The sequence below is a fragment of the Lottia gigantea genome, assembly GCF_000327385.1.
Source record: "Lottia gigantea unplaced genomic scaffold LOTGIsca_9, whole genome shotgun sequence".
Taxonomy (NCBI): Eukaryota; Metazoa; Mollusca; class Gastropoda; family Lottiidae; genus Lottia; species Lottia gigantea.
Window position 1 is genome coordinate 4,220,836 of NW_008710950.1, and position 16,946 is coordinate 4,237,781.

The following is a 16,946-nucleotide window of genomic DNA, read 5'->3' on the forward strand; positions in this document are numbered from 1 at the left end:
ATTGTCAGAAGAAAATTTCAGAATAGTAAGAAAACTGCGTCAATTAGATACCAATAATCATTAAAAAAAAAGATCGTGAGATAGTAGGAATGTTACCAATTAAAGTATCAATAAAGATATTTACTCTGTTTAAACAGATTGTTCAACATTAGAAGAACATGTAAAATAACATCTTCTCATTTATAGTGATACCACCAGATAAACCTCTCTAACGAACAAAGATAAATATTCTTTAACCAGTTTTCAATTCAATCAACATTCTCAATCAGTGTACATTCTTTAGACACCATTTCAACTCCTATTGCAAGTTAAACTTTCTAATAAATCTTTTAAACATATTTTAACTGGTATCCCACTTTATATTATATTGTAAAAATTTCTTGTATGGTAAAAGTTTTTCACAATAATTAAAGAACAGTTTTAATGTATTATACATTGATGGAAGGGTCGCAGTTGTAAAATGGTAGCTTTATATAAAGCACTTACCAACTAGACACCTCTTAGCTCTATCAGATGGACGAGTAATGTATGCCTAGCAATCACTTTTAGAAACTTTCATCGAAGGCAAAATTTAGTTTATTCCTACAAATCGTTTGTTTTCTTTATAGATTGCCTTTATTTACAAACTAATGACTGAGATTTACTTTCTGTTTTGTTTTTCTAAGGAAAAGAAAACTAATTGTTGGATATTGCACTATCAATCTGTATTGTACAGTGGTGTCTGTTTTTGTTCAAATGACTGAGTGATGAGGTTTGAACTGGAGAATTAATCATTTTGAAACAGTTTTTTTTTAAATCTCCATTTTACTTAAGGTTTGCATTAATGAATTTCTGTTGAAAGTTTAAAATGTATTTTACGAAATCAAAAGCCCAACCTTTATTTCAAACACTTCTGCCGCAGATGATGAGGCTACCAATGTGTTTGCCAAGGCAACGACATTCGATGTCGAACAAAAGGTTTTCACTGTCTTTTCCCATTAGATATTTCTATTATTTCTGTCTTTCTGATGTTTATAATAATATTACTCTGTGTTTTTCATATTATATAACATTCAACATAAATATTTTCCTACCACCTCTCAAATATCGAATTTTATAATAAAATTTGTGTTCAAATTGAAAATTGAATAGTTTTGTAGATCCGTCTGTAGTGCTCCCTCTACAAAATACAATGTTTGTTGGATTCTTTTACTTTTAGTACAATTTACGGTGATTCTAGATTTTGCGCAGAAAAGTCAAGAAATTGTGCAATGATAACTTGTAAGACCAATAAAATAAGTAACTATAACATTAACAATACAATGGTTTTATTTGAAATGGTTACTCGACTTGACCTTAGGACAGGGTACTAGCAATTATCAATTTAAGAGTGACATACTTGGTAATAAGGTGATCCTGTAACCTTTTCAAAAATGGATAAAGATTGAATTCTCTGCTAGTGTTGATTTTAATTTCACTTATCTTATTTAAAAAATTATTAAGTTATATTCATCGCATAATGACTATTCTAGAATCCTGTTTGATTCACTGACAATACTGTTCCATTGTTTTGTCTAGCTTGTATATCATTAAGTTTGTACATCAACAAATTGTTGACTTCCAGACGACATCAATATAGACATTCTTCTAAATTACTTCACACACATTGATTGAAATATATTACTAGAGCCAGTTGAAACATAAATGTTATATTTTAAGAAATAAAGCCAACCGTTTGATAAATTAGTTTAGCAAAATAAGAGATAAATCAGTCAAAGTTTCTATTTAACAATCCAGTTTTCTTTTCATTTTGTCCCTTATGGGAATTTAGAACGACAAACACAGCTTTTATTACTTCTTCTTGCAACCCAATAAGACAAATAATTGTGAGACATTTCCCTTGGAGACATTCTTGCCTTGATTTTATTCACGTCAACCTTTAAATACAGATGACAGTTGAAATTTATTAATCTGGATTATATCTAATCTATACCGATATAAAAAGCCCCAATTTAAATGACATACTGTAGAACCAAATATATATCTTCGAGATAGAAACAGTAACTTGGTTAAGTTGATTAAATTTGTGGGGAATAATTGAAGCTGAGCTATTCCTAAAGGTATTGAATTTGTTAACATTTTCAAGACTAATGATGCCTTCTGCAAGTCAAAGTATGAAAAGAATAACAAAATTTACAGAAACACAGAGTACTCTATGACAAAGAAACGTATGATTTTCTTAGATCAGGATCGAGGAATAGACACCAGTTTTGAAATTAGCTGTGCAAAAGAAACTTGTCTAACCATATGAAATTAGATATAGGCCTACAATAATAACTCGCCCAAGGGCTAGAGGTTAGATTGTCATAAATACGTATGGACTTATTTAGTTTATTTATGAACAAGGGTTACATCACTTGTTTTTGAATATGCGACATATAAAGAGATACGTCTTGCATCTATTTGACAAACATGGAGTACTCCTTAAAATTGGAGGTATTTCGACATAAACTTTTTATGTTCCGTAAAAACAGTTTAGAGTAGGCCTACTCACATCCTTTCAGTTTTAAGAAAACAAACTTGGTTGAAATTAGTTAATCTGTTGCAAATTTGATGAAATCATAAAATATATAGCAGAAAAAGTATGCTTTGCATAAAAGGAGGTCTAGTGCAAGAAATGTTGAGTATCAGTTCCCTTAAAATACACCTTGAAGATGGGTTCCCTTATTTTCATTTAATGAAAATGCTAATACTTACATGAATAGAAAGTAGAGGTGTTCTAATGACTTGGAAAAATACCAGTTTGTCTTACATGTCCATAATTAATTCAAAATTAGCTAAATTTGAAGAGAAATACCAACAGAATTCCAATGAGAGACCGATCAAGAAAGGTCAAAAAGTCGTTTTTTGTTTATCAAAAGAATACAGGATAATTCATTAGAAACACCAATTAATCAAATAGTTTGCTTCATTTGACACTAAAAGATAAGAAAACCCATCTTTAATATCAATTTTATTCGTTTCTGCTATGGAATCTCCGTTGTAGACGGTGGTTTCTAGAAAATCAATGCTGTTGTGACTAACGTTAGCAGTAAGTTTTACTATTTAAGAACCAACTCTTCCAGTCGTATACCTTGTAAAATTTGTTGTGTGTATCTGATTTTTTTAAATATACAATGTATGCCAATAGTCACCAGCGTTAATACCAACGCATCATTTATAATTTCGCACTTTCGTGTTTCACTATCAGTTATAGGCCTACCTCATATTAGAGACCGAGGTAATTGGATTTTTAAACCGATCACCCAACACATGTATTATTTACGGTTTGTTTGAAAAAAATATGAACTCACGCACAAAACACGTGATCGATTTTGGTAGGATAATAATACCAATCATATTACAATTTACAATTATAGTTATATTATCAAATTACATAAGGCGTTTATCGCTTGGCAATACTCTTATTCCATATAATTCGAATGTTAGAAATTGATTTGAAATATCTAACTGTCATAAAAACATTATTAAGTTGAAATTGGTTGAATTTTTACTCTAGCTTACTGAGTCAGAATCCTCTTCAAAATCAGCTTAAAGACTAAAAAAAAGATTTTGTCTGACACATTGTCGTCTAATATATTCTGTGAGATAATGAAAAGTCTATATCAATTATTGAAAGTACGTCTACAGATAAACCTTTAAATACCAGCTTGGCCTCACATTATACTTATTTTATTACGCAGATCTGTTGATGTCTGTTTAAAGTAGAACTGTCGGCAATCATATGATTTTTATGATACAATTTCTTGGTTTGCTTTTTGCCACTCCCTTATAATGTATTCCCTTATTGATTATTAACTTCATTGCCTGAAACAACGTTAACTTGGCATCTACCAACCGACCAATACTTCCAATCTGGTACAAGAAAACCCGTAGACATGTGTTCCTTTCAGCTCAAATTTCAAACTTCGTTTAAAGGCACACATGCACCATTTTGGATCTAGAATATATATGTAAGCATACGCCCACTGGCAGCTGTTAGAGATGATAACTAAATCTTTATTGACCAAAAATATATTAAAAACTACCTTTGTAGAGTGCTTCCTTTACAAACTACAATTGTTGGATTCTTTTACTTTTAGTACAATTGCACAAATGATGCCTATCGATTTCGTGTTGATCTTTTTTTTTACAGAACTGAAGATAAAGCAGACCTGTGTATCAATGTGTATCCCTTTAGAGTTTGTCGACAAGCTAGACCGTGATTCTAGATTTTGCGCAGAAAAGTATTATACTAAAAGAAATTGTGCCATGATAACTTGTAAGACCAATAAAATAATTAACTATAGCATTAACAATGGTTTTATTTGAAATTGTATAACGTGACTTGATCGTAGGACAGGATACTAGAAATTATCACTGTTAAGTGTGACAAACTTGACAATAAGATAATCCTGTATTGGTAACTTTTTCAAAAATGGATAAGATTGAATCCTTTACTGGTGTTAATTTTAATTTTACTTGTCATAATGTGAAAGCTATTAAGCTACATTCATCGCATTATAATTATTCTAGAATTCTGTTTGATTCACTGACAATACTATTCCATTGTTTTGTCTAGCTTGTAATCATTAAGTTTGTACATCAACAAATTGTTGACTTCCAGACGACATCAATATAGACATTCTTCTAAATTACTTCACACACATTGATTGAAATATATTACTAGAGCCAGTTGAAACATAAATGTTATATTTTAAGAAATAAAGCCAACCGTTTGATAAATTAGTTTAGCAAAATAAGAGATAAATCAGTCAAAGTTTCTATTTAACAATCCAGTTTTCTTTTCATTTTGTCCCTTATGGGAATTTAGAACGACAAACACAGCTTTTATTACTTCTTCTTGCAACCCAATAAGACAAATAATTGTGAGACATTTCCCTTGGAGACATTCCTGCCTTGATTTTATTCACGTCAACCTTTAAATACAGATGACAGTTGAAATTTATTAATCTGGATTATATCTAATCTATACCGATATAAAAGCCCCAATTTAAATGACATACTGTAGAACCAAAGATATATCTTCGAGATAGAAACAGTAACTTGGTTAAGTTGATTAAATTTGTGGGGAATAATTGAAGCTGAGCTATTCCTAAAGGTATTGAATTTGTTAACATTTTCAAGACTAATGATACCTTCTGTAAGTCAAACTACGAAAGAATAACCAAATTCACGGAAACTAGTCGTAGCTTTATGTTAAAGAAACATTAACTGGAAGTGGATTTTCTTGATGTAAGAGCTCATAGTCCAGGATCGAGGAATTGACACCAGCTTTGAAATGGACCCACCAAATTGTTTAAATTTTAAGCTTTCTGAAAAGAAAATTAGTCAACTAACAAGTTTCCTGGTGGGCCTCAGTGCATGTTTGACATATTTAATTATATGCTGACAAAGAAACCGATATTATCATCGTCTCATAAAAAGTCATATATTAAAAGTACAGCCTTTCAGCCTTAAAATCCATGTGTGTCCAGAATTATCCTCATTTAAATGTTGAAATAACGACTCGTCAATTTAAGACAGTCTGTGATATATAGAAAAAACATAAATTATATAGAATTAGTGAGTAAAAATTCTTTGTTTGATGCTATTTTCATACATTTTTTGTACTTCTGAAGACTATTAACCTATAATCAAGACTAAAATCAACCCCGACTCTCGGCAAATTTGTCTCTTTCTTTTCCTTTAGAATTCTCCTATTACAGATCAATATTCAAATAATTTAATGTTATCAGACGACCTTATTATTTTTCTACTTTTATCTAATAATGTATAAAACCACGAACGCGTGTTTTAATTGTTACATCATGTGGTCTTAGTTGGTTTTTGTTATTGAAATGTGCGATGTAACATGATGAGAACTACAACTTATTCACAACCGTTACTTCAAAAAGGCCGGTTTGATTCGTGTGGTATGTTTAATTATCAACCTTAGCCTGTAGGCCTCAATTTAGAGAGTCGTGAAACCCTATTCAGAACACGTCCATTATTTTGGAATAGAAAAACCACAGTGGACCAACCAACTTCTGATATTTTACCTGCTGAAAGATGATGTTAGGAATGAATATTAAGAAGAACTTACTGGAATCATATAGCAACATCACGTTAGGCAGGGGCTTACTATCTGGGTTTTTATACGCCCACATGGAAATGTGGACGTATATTGCCGTCGCCCCTGTCCGTCGGTCCTTCAACATTTCTTGTGAACGTAATAGCGACTACAGTTTTCAAATGATTTTAATGAAATTTGGTGTGATCATTTATATTGATGAGATCTTGGTTAAGTTCGAATTTAACGATTTTTCGATGAACGGTTTTTGAGTTATTTCCCTTGACTTAGGAAAACGCGTCAAAATTTGTTTGTGAACACAACAGAGACTACAGTTTTAAACTGATTTTAATGAAATTTGGTGTGATCATTTATATTGATGAGATCTTGGTCAAGTTCAAATTTGACGATCTTTCGATGAACGTTTTTTTAGTTATTGCCATTGACTTAGTAAAAACGTGTCAAAATTTGATTGTGAACTCAATAGAGACTACAGTTTCAACTGATTTTAATGAAATTTGATGTGATCATATATATTGATGAGATATTGGACAAGTTCGAATTTGATTATATTTCGATGAGCGGTTTTTGAGTTATTGCCACTGACTCAGGAAAAAACGCGTCAAAATTTGTTTGTGAACACATTAGAGACTACAGTTTTCAACTGATTTAATGAAATTTGGTGTGATCATTTGTATTGATGAGATCTTGGACAAGTTAGAAATTGATATATCGATGAATGTTTTTTTAGTTATTGCCATTGACTTAAGAAAACGCGTAAAAATTTGTTTATGAACACAATAGAGACTACAGTTCTCAACTGATGGTGTGATCATGTATATTGGTGCGATAATTTGATGTATTTGGGTTATTGATATTGATTTTTAAAAATTTGGTGGAATTTCTCAGCATAAATATATGTATCATTGAGTTCCAACTATTCAAATGTCACTAAAGACTGTTTTATCATTTCTCACAGCTGCCAGTGGGCGTATGTTACCTTGCCTGGCAAGCTATCTTTTTTTAAACTAAAAGTAGCGTTCGGTTGTATGAGGTCGTCACACAGTTTCAAAGCTTGGTGAATAGTTGAGATGAGTCTTAAAAACTATATATTTTAGATTCATATATAAGTATAAATTTCTTACCATAATAAAGAACTTGCTGAGGAAATTTCTGTGATTATCCCTCTGCCATTTCATGGTAGTTATGTATTAGCCTGAACTATTCAAAATGGACCACTAAAACCGAATGTAGTCCTCTTTCTTCCTCCCTTTTGGGGCTTTTGCATGCATATTTTTGACTAATCTTTCGTGTAGATTTTGATGTCTGAAATTGCATTTTCTTTCAGATTTTGTGAGATGATTACAGATTCTAAAAAATAGTCGTTTTGTGTGCAGTGACAGTCAAGCGGATATTGATAAAATGTAGTGGTCTACTTTCAGTTTGACTAGCTTAAGATCTCTATGGTCATGAAATATTGAATTTTTGTCCAGAAACTCAGCATTGGCCAGGTTTTCATTTTACATATTGGAAAGTTTTCAACGAGATATCTGGAAAAGGTTATAGAAGGTTGAAGTGCCTGATTTAACATGGAAACAGATGGAAAATGAATTACCGGTCTTCTTTGTCCTTGTAAAAACCACTATTCTTACAATACAAGTTCTCTTTTTTGAAGAGTTTTCCCTTTATTACTGACTGGCGCTGGTGCTGGGTCGAATGGCCAATTGAGAAAAGATGTCTTACTCGTGTAATCAATCGTACGATCTCTAAGATCATGTTGTAATAGTTAGTTTTGTCAAAATAAGATTAGAACACATATCATATAGCGATCAAGTGTTGAACTATGTGGTTTAGCTTGGATATTTTTCAAGTTGTATTAATTGAAATAGATCAGATCGTGCCATATCATAACACAACTTTATTAACTACGGATAGTATGCTACTTACAGCTTTTTCATATTTTTTTTTAGATAACTAATCTTTTTAAATTAACATTTAAATGAACATTTTGATGAACATTAATTTTGTTTGCATGTAAGTATAAGGGGAAATAGATAGTTATCAAGTGGGTAGAGCAAGCAAGATTTTATATGGAGTGCGATCTAATTGACTCATTTTACTTATCCAGACAAAATGCCAACTGAGGTATGGTTCTTATCCCAAGGACTAACTCACTAATGTATGGCAATAACCCTTGCAAAATCACAAGCGTCAATACCATCATTAGAATTTCACAAAAGCAACATATTAACTTACACTAACACATTTCTAGCGCGTCTCAGTATCAGTGACACCTCATTGGTAGAATATTCCATTTCATTCCATGGGGAAAAATGCATCCAATCTAATACCCCCCAAAAAAGACCTATAAACCCTACATTCCATCGATTTACACTCCCAAAAAGACCTATTCACCCTACATTTCATCACGTTTCTTGTTTAAAAAACAGACCACAATATTAAACCTTAAAAATGGCAAATAAAAATTACATACTTGATCCAATCTTTAAATTATACGATCCGATTCGTTACTCATTTAACAAGAAAAAAGAGGATTATATTATCATCTCACCGACTGTTGGTTCTTAATCCCAGTTGAATGATGGTGGTAGAATTACCTTCGAAATTAATTCATTGTGGAATTGGTTGCTTCTTTCCGATGCTTATTTCAGATGCGATTTCGAAATAAAATATGGAACTCCCAATTACAATCGTGTACCACAAACAAATACACAACGTTAGAAAACAATTTCTTTCCATCTTATTTAGCGAGATGGTTTTGGAAGCTGGTTCAAATCCTATAGAAACCATTAAACACCCTGGGGAATTTGACACAATGTTGAAAACAGTTTTATATCCAAAAAAATTACGATTCACCCGATGTTGGTGATGGGAGTGTTTTAAAAGAACCGGTAAGAAATCTTGCAACTGAAGAGTTGGGCGAGCAGTTAACCATGGATTCGAAAAACGAGTACTTCAGTACAACAATTCCGTTGATAATAATAGTTGGGGTAATTACGTAAATTGTTATATCCATTTTTCGGTCTGTTGGAACGCAGAAAGGTTTCCATAGGATTACCATATAAAATTCCTCTACAAAGAGAAATCAATGATGATAAGATATTCTTTGGAGAGAATGCTTCACATGCAAAATTAAAAATAACGAATCTCCAACTTTACATACCCGTCATAACACCATCAATTGAAGTAGAAACGAGAATATTCAACATGTTGACTAAAGATATTGAAATAGCTTTTCTTCGTCGTAACACAGTAGGTAGCATGACTTTAGCTGGAGAATCCAATGCTTGGCCCATCACCAATATTATTAAACGGTTAAATGGTTGGTTTCAAGAACTTATCAAACTCTCAGACGAATAACAATAATGTCTTTAGAGTGACATTGAATCAAAACCAAGATCCTATAATCCATAAAGTTCAAGTAAGATTAAACAATGATAATTATCCTAACCAACCTTTAACAATTAATCCATCCACAAAGGATTATGATGAATTGTATAGAAACTATAAAAATAAGTGTGAATTATTTGGAAACCCGCCTCAGTTTGAATATGTAGATTTTTCACCCAATCTTCTGTTTTGATCTATCAGCTCACCAAGAAGATCTTTTCAAAACAGGAGTAAATATAAGTGTTTATTATTGGAAGAAGCAAAACATTTAATTAAAATAGCAGATAGAAGAATGATAAGGATTGAGTAAAAAAAACACCCTTAAAAATGAAACCAGAAACTTTAGTCAAGAAAATTATAGAAGCTATAGAAACAGCTTCCCCAGCTGTAATAACTTTCAATGGTAAAAAATCAGCATAACTAGAAAACTTATTGATAAATACAAATATTGTAAAGTCAGAGACGATATAGACTTAGAAAGAATTGACGCGAATGCAAAGGAAGGTGGATTTTTACCTTTCGTACTGTTATCGGGTGGGGGTCAAGGCTAATGAATGACCACACAGTGGGTGACGTTTCAAAACTTTATTATGTAAAACTAAAACAAAAACCTCTGAAAGTACAATAAAAGAATTCGGAAAACGATTTGGGGACGAAACCAAGAAAACTGTTAAACAAGGATTAAATAAATTAGTAGATAATATTGACACAGGAGAAATGAAAGTTAAACATAAGGGTAATGCTATAGTTTTTTTTTTAAAAAAAAAACACACTGGAGAAAGATTATTTCTTTCATAGTATAAAAGAGAAGGAGTGATTTTTGGAACAAACATATAGAATAAAAAATGGGAAAGAAATTCAAACATTCAGAAATATTTCCTAGTAACCCAATGCGCATGTGTAGTTCAGGTTCTGGGGAAACTTATCTCACTTTTAACATGTTGACAACACCAATCCTTTTAGATTTCGATTCTCTGTATATCTACACAACAACACCAGAGCAATAGTATTACCAATTCCTCAATGCTTTAGAATATTTACCAAAGAAAGATGTTCAAGACATATTTCAATATTATGAAGACAACGAAGAAGATTCCATCTTTCAATCCAACGGATATAAAAGTTTTTGTTACGAAAAATGTTAATGATTTAGATTTGTCTAAAATTGATAGTGAACGAAAGAACTTAATATTGTTTGACGACTGTGTAGCACACAGAAATCAAGCTGTTCAACAAGAATCCTTCACGAAAGGAAGACATCACAACTGTCACTGCATATACCAATCCCAATCTTTTTACGGAATGTATTCTATGTTTATTGGAAAAAATGCAAATTGTTTTTTTATTATTTGAATTAAACGACAAAGATTTATCTCAAATCATTCAGTCGATAAATCACGAAATGGACAGAGATACATTTAAAAAGGGTTGTAAAACTCAATGGAGAAACCCAGATGAACATGGATATATATTTGTTAATACTAGAAAACCCGCAGGTGAAAGAGTTATGATCGACATATGTTTATTTTTTTTTTTTAAAAATGAATAGCTATTGAAATAATATTTTATGAAGAAATAGAGAATATATCAAAGCTAAGAATAAAATAAAGACCTATGTTGAAAATAATAAATTACAACAACTTGAATTAACAGAAAATCTACAAACTCTATTTCAACCAATATTAAAAACTCAAGAGGATATTAAAAGGAAATATAGACCCACGCCTCGTATAGAACGCACGACTCACAAAGATCACCCCGAACCGAATGAATATGTTCGTATTATAATTGGGACATTTGATGATATAAATCGTCTTTTTTAAACCCTGACCCAGATTTACCAAAGAGTATTACACCAATCATTGATGATGAGGGGTTATTGTTTAATGGATTTAGAATAAAAATTAAGTCACATTACATTTTATTCAAAATCGATACAAAAGACTTTATATTTACATTAACAAAAGGATTTATAGATTTAATGAATGGCGAAGATGTTGGCATTGCCGATTTAGTAGCATACTCAAAATTTATACATGCAATTAGAAAGCGGGACCCGAAACAAATATATCGAAAGAAGTTAAAACATATATAAATAAAAGTTATTGGTGATGAAAATGAAGATGAGGAATCAGATGATGAATATGAAGTTGACGAAACAGATGATTATGCTGAAGACATTTCAATCATACAAGAAATAGACGAATTCGAAGATATGGTATCTGGACAAGGTATAACGTTTTTATCCGACAACAACGAGGAATTACTTAATAGATTACAAATAATATTAGCGGCAATGAAGGAAGGTCATCAATCACACAGACAATATAATGAAGTAAATTGTAAATTAAAAAGATTTCTCGAGAAAGGTGTTATAGATAAAAATGATTATAAAAGCGTGATTAAAAATGTACAATAAAGAACAACTATTCGTTATCACCTAAAATAAATTAGACATTAAATTGTCTCTAGATTACGAGTATGAACTCGATCGCAATCAAGAATATGAATTGGGATTAAAGTATTTCTCTGTTTACTATTCCATTAGAAATATCTACGAAAATAATAACTAAATAAAAATATCAACAGATAATGGAGTTACATTCAAAACCATAAGTTTATTACCAGGAAGCTATGAATACTTAGCCATTAACGATTACCTATCTGAATATGGAGGAAGTATAAATGGTAAAAACAATGTTGAATTCGAAGGTAATTTAAATCTGAACAAAATAAAATTGATATTGAGAAATAAGAGTCAAATTGATTTCAATGTGGAAAATTCATTAAATACTTTACTAGGCTTTAATAAAAATTTTTTTCATAAAGAATCAACATTAGCACCACACAAAGCTAATATCGAGAATGATATCGATGTAATAAATATTCACTGCAGTTTGATAAACGGTGGATTTTTCAACAAATACAAACGTCAGATTATCTACAGCATTCCAACATTCACTGTATATAGAATTATAGAGAAACCATTTCAATTTACCACTTAATTCCTTTATGATTAAAGATATAAATCTGGAAATCAAAGATAGTAAAAATAGGTTTATAGATTTTGGAAATGACGAAATTGTTATTCAACTTCATTTAAAACAAAAGAACTAAATCTCCATTCTCTTCTTGAATAGTTAGGAAATCGAAATCATCAAATTCATACTTGTCATCCATGTTCAATTCTTTTCCGTCGTTGTAAGGATACATAATTCCTTCATCGTGCGGTGCTTTTCTCTTAACGAGATTCAAATAACTTCTAAAATCTTTCTTTTGTTTATCATCATCCTTTGGAATAACTATTCCATTGGTGAAACTCTTTTCCCATCTTTTGTTAAATTCACTCCTCACATAATGTCCGCTAGATAATTGAATATAATCTTCTACGCCTATCTTATCATTAGAGTAACTCTTAAACGTTTTCTTTTCTTTTAGAATACCGTCAGAAGTTAGAATGATATTATATTTGACTTTTGGCGCTAAGTATAAACCATATATAATTCCACCATCACCGTAATCATTCTTTCCTTTACAGTAATCATTTTCAGATACCAACCCAGCTTCATTTAATTTATCCCAATTGCTAGATGAAATGTATAAACTATCAGTATCTGTATAGTGTATTTCCGGCTTATAAAATCCATCTATTACGTGAATGAAATTATTCATTATTTTTTTACTGTGAGATAATACGAATGACCCCAAATGACTAGGTGTTAGTCGTGTAGATTTAGGAGGTGTACAGTCAAATTCTTTTTCTTCTAAATTTATCTCAACGATATATTGAGTCTCATTTACTGTAGGATAGCTTTTGACATGTGAATCGGAGTTGGCTTTTAAAGTTGCTTCACTCCATAGATGTCTCGATGTAGTTATATCCTTCTGAATAGATTTAACATACAAGGAATTACTTAATAATTTCATGCAATTACTACCCACAATATTACCTTCTCGTTTATATTGATTTCTTAGATCTCTAAAAATTAAAATATAATCTCTATATGGTGGAGTTTTAAAATTTTCTTCATATGGTATACCATCTAATATTCGAATAATTTCTAAACCTGATTTTAGTACCAGTTTCCTTATTACCTTCTTTGTTCGTAAAAGTAATTTTATTTTTAGCTGGTATTGGTTGGAAGAATGTGTTAGTGGGATATTCAAACCAGACTTTTAAAATTGCCATTCTAGGTCTGAATTTATGCTCATTTAAGAGCTTAACAAATTCTTTATTTTGTTCTGGTAGAAACGGTTTATTTTTTTGTAAGTTTTGAATTTACTTCCGTTTTATCTTTATTACTTTTACTATGTTATTTAAATAAATCAATTATATTACTACTCTATAGTTCTGTATATTCCTTTAATACATTACAAATTTCTTTTCATTCGTTTCAATTTATTTTCTGTTAGTAGAAACTCTTCCTCCTTTAATGGATTGTCTTATAAAATATCTATAAAATATATATAAAAGGGTGTGTATGTGAGTAAACTTTTTCTATATTTTCTTTTTTAGTGTGTTTTGGAACCATTCTAGTAGTTTCATACCACTCTTCTCTATGGTAATTATACAAATAATACCAACCCTTTAAAGATAAAGAAGGAGCCGCTAGATTTTTGGAAATATTCTGGAATACAACTTCGTTCATAACTTTGTTATATTTTATCAAACAAGCTCCAAGACATAACGTATATAAGGTTCCCATTCGCGTCTTAAAGATTCCCAATTATCTTCGGTGTATTTTGCAATATTGATATCAGTGATCTTTCTCAAATTCATTTGAAGATTAGATGAATTTCCCCGTGCCGCCAAATTGGATTTTTCATGTTGATAGGAACATATGAAATTAATATTTTGCAGATAATTAGAGTTGCCAATTATTTGTTTTTGTCTTTTCCATTTTTTCTGTAAATATTCATCGGTGAATGTATTAGTTAAAGGTAGAGATACAATGCCTCTAGCTGTCACTAGTGGACATTGTGTTAGTTTGCATTTTTAAGCACAATTCAGTTATCAAAACCTCTACCGTTATGAGAAATTAATTTTAATCTTTTTTGATCTACTTTTCCTAAACGCTTTAACATTTGATCGATGCAATCTTTACCCACAAATATTTCTACTGTATTCATTAATTTATTATAAAATTCTTCTGGAACACTATCAGTGGGATTTAAATCTGGAAAGTTATGTTTTATTCTGTCTAACATTTTTCTTAGTTTTTCTAAATTAATTAACGTGCAAGAATAAGGAATTACTTTATTCGTTTCTTTTTCGCTATAAGTTTCGCAATCCCGTGCGCATAAACAATCATCATGAATTGTTGGAAAAACATTTAGTTTTAGAGGTGAAACTTGTGTTACTGCATTATCATCTATACAAGTTCTCCATATATTTTCATCGTAATTATCTTCTATTTCTTTAATGCCTAAGGTTTTGTTATTTCTTCTTGTGAGACAGAAATGTGATTTATGTAAGTAAAATACCCAATCTAATTCCTCGAGTACTCTCTTTGGTTGAAAATGTCTATTTTGCGGCATAAAAATTTGAAAATAAGTATTAAATTTCTTATTGAATTCACTGATTCTAGCAGTTGTCATAATTCCTTTTCTGTTTGATTTTTGAAAACTGTTGATGAAATCTTGAAACTCTTTTTTATCTTAACGTAAAACGATATTTCCTGTGAAATGCCAATCAGAAGCATCTGATTTTACATCCAATGTTGGGAAGAAATTGCGATGAGTAGTGGCATTAAAGCCTACGAATTCCATGTTATGTTTGTGTTCTCCATCTTGCATTATCTTTCCATCTAATTCAATTTGTCCTTTAAATGTTGAAAATTTGTCAGAGATAGTCTTAATAACATTGGAAAATAGCACATTTGATATCAATGTTTCATCGTCTAAAACTTCAATAATATTCATATTTGTAAGTATCTATTTTTTAACTAGGAATTTTTGACTTTTATTTATGATATTTCTAGATCAAATTCATCTTAAATTTAATTGAATTCTTCTAATTTTTCAATGGTTATGTTCTTATCTTCTCTTGATCTTTCGAAAAATATAAATAATTTATTAAGATATGTATTTAAAATTTCTGTTTTCTTTTTATAATGATATTTCTGTTTTGGTGTATAACCCAATGTTATCAATCCACAAGATGATGTTTGAACAGCAGTGAACGCGGCTAATACAGTTGGGACAATTACTGAAAGCATTAATCCACCAGTTACGGCTGTTGCCACTGTTACTCCTACTGTTAGAATTGTGCTTAATGTTTTGAAAACAGAATCAATTCTACTCCATGTTTTCCTGCATGTGTTGCAGTGTTTTAGTTTTCCTTTTAGTTTATTTTGTTTTTCTATCATTTAGTTTTGTCTACTACTTTTAATTTTTAAGCAAAAGATGGAAATTGTTTAATATCTAAAACAGGTAACCCAGTAAGTTGTCTATGTTTCATTTTTCCATGATCTGTTACAATTATATCAGGTTTAAAAATAAAAACTTCTACAGTTACTAACGATATTTGTTCTTTTGAATCATTTATCTTATTTAGATGAATTGAAAATTTTGGTTTTTCGATATTAATTTTTATCTCACATCTATAGATATATATACCACCAAAATTTTCAGTTTCAATTATTGATGAAAATATCATAAATTTTTTATCTTGTTGACTTTTATGAATATCAATTGAGGTAAATGAATTAGTATTGACAACAAATAGTTTAGGTTAATTGAAAAGTAACAAGTTACTATTCAATATAAGGCACTGGCTCAGGGTTAAAGTTATGTTTACAATAATTGTGATGCTAATATGCAATGAACTAAATCAAAGAAATCATAACAGTTATCATATAAATCTTCTTGGACCTAAAAAAGAAATTCATAATACTTATAATCTACATTTACGGAAATAACATTATTGGAACAATTGTCTGTGGAAAATACAGAATCATACGGAGCCCCTAAGGCGCAATTGTAAACATATTTATTTATTATTTCGTTTAAACGAATTAATTATTTCGTTTATTTCGTTTAAACGCAATAATATTTCGTTTAAACGAAATAATTATTTCCATTAAACGAATTAATTATTTTGTTTAAACGAATTAATCATTTCGTTAAAACGAAATGTTATTTCGTTTAAACGAATTAAATTATTATTTCGTTTAAACGAAATAATTATTTCGTTTAACGAAATAATTAATTCGTTTTAACGAAATAATTATTTCGTTTTAACGAAATACCCTATGTTTATTTCGTTTAAATGAAATAATTAATTCGTTTAAACGAAATAACTAATTCGTTTAAACGAAATAATTATTTCGTTTAAACGAAATAAAAAGATGGGTTAATTATTTCGTTTAAACGAAATAGACGAAAAAATTAATTCGTTTAAACGAAATAATTAATTCGTTTAATTGAAATAATTATTTCGTTT

The 16,946-nt window shown here is 30.3% G+C and overlaps 3 protein-coding genes across 3 annotated transcripts; 1 reads left to right on the plus strand and 2 right to left on the minus strand.

Annotated features, from left to right (window-relative positions):
- Positions 1–10,904: 10,904 nt before the first annotated feature.
- On the plus strand, positions 10,905–11,921 carry LOTGIDRAFT_155936 (hypothetical protein; the record flags this gene model as incomplete). Its single annotated transcript, XM_009068434.1, has 2 exons — positions 10,905–10,998; positions 11,605–11,921. 2 exons carry the CDS (start codon positions 10,905–10,907, stop codon positions 11,919–11,921), a joined length of 411 nt encoding a protein of 136 aa, XP_009066682.1.
- A 680-nt stretch (positions 11,922–12,601) lies between these two features.
- Positions 12,602–13,691, minus strand: LOTGIDRAFT_155937 (hypothetical protein; the record flags this gene model as incomplete). The annotated part of the gene is made up of 2 exons (XM_009068435.1): positions 12,602–13,479; positions 13,598–13,691. The coding sequence occupies 2 exons, from the start codon at positions 13,689–13,691 to the stop codon at positions 12,602–12,604; spliced, it is 972 nt and encodes a 323-aa protein (XP_009066683.1).
- An 818-nt stretch (positions 13,692–14,509) lies between these two features.
- On the minus strand, positions 14,510–15,100 carry LOTGIDRAFT_155938 (hypothetical protein; the record flags this gene model as incomplete). The annotated part of the gene is made up of 1 exon (XM_009068436.1): positions 14,510–15,100. The coding sequence occupies one exon, from the start codon at positions 15,098–15,100 to the stop codon at positions 14,510–14,512; it is 591 nt and encodes a 196-aa protein (XP_009066684.1).
- Positions 15,101–16,946: the final 1,846 nt, after the last annotated feature.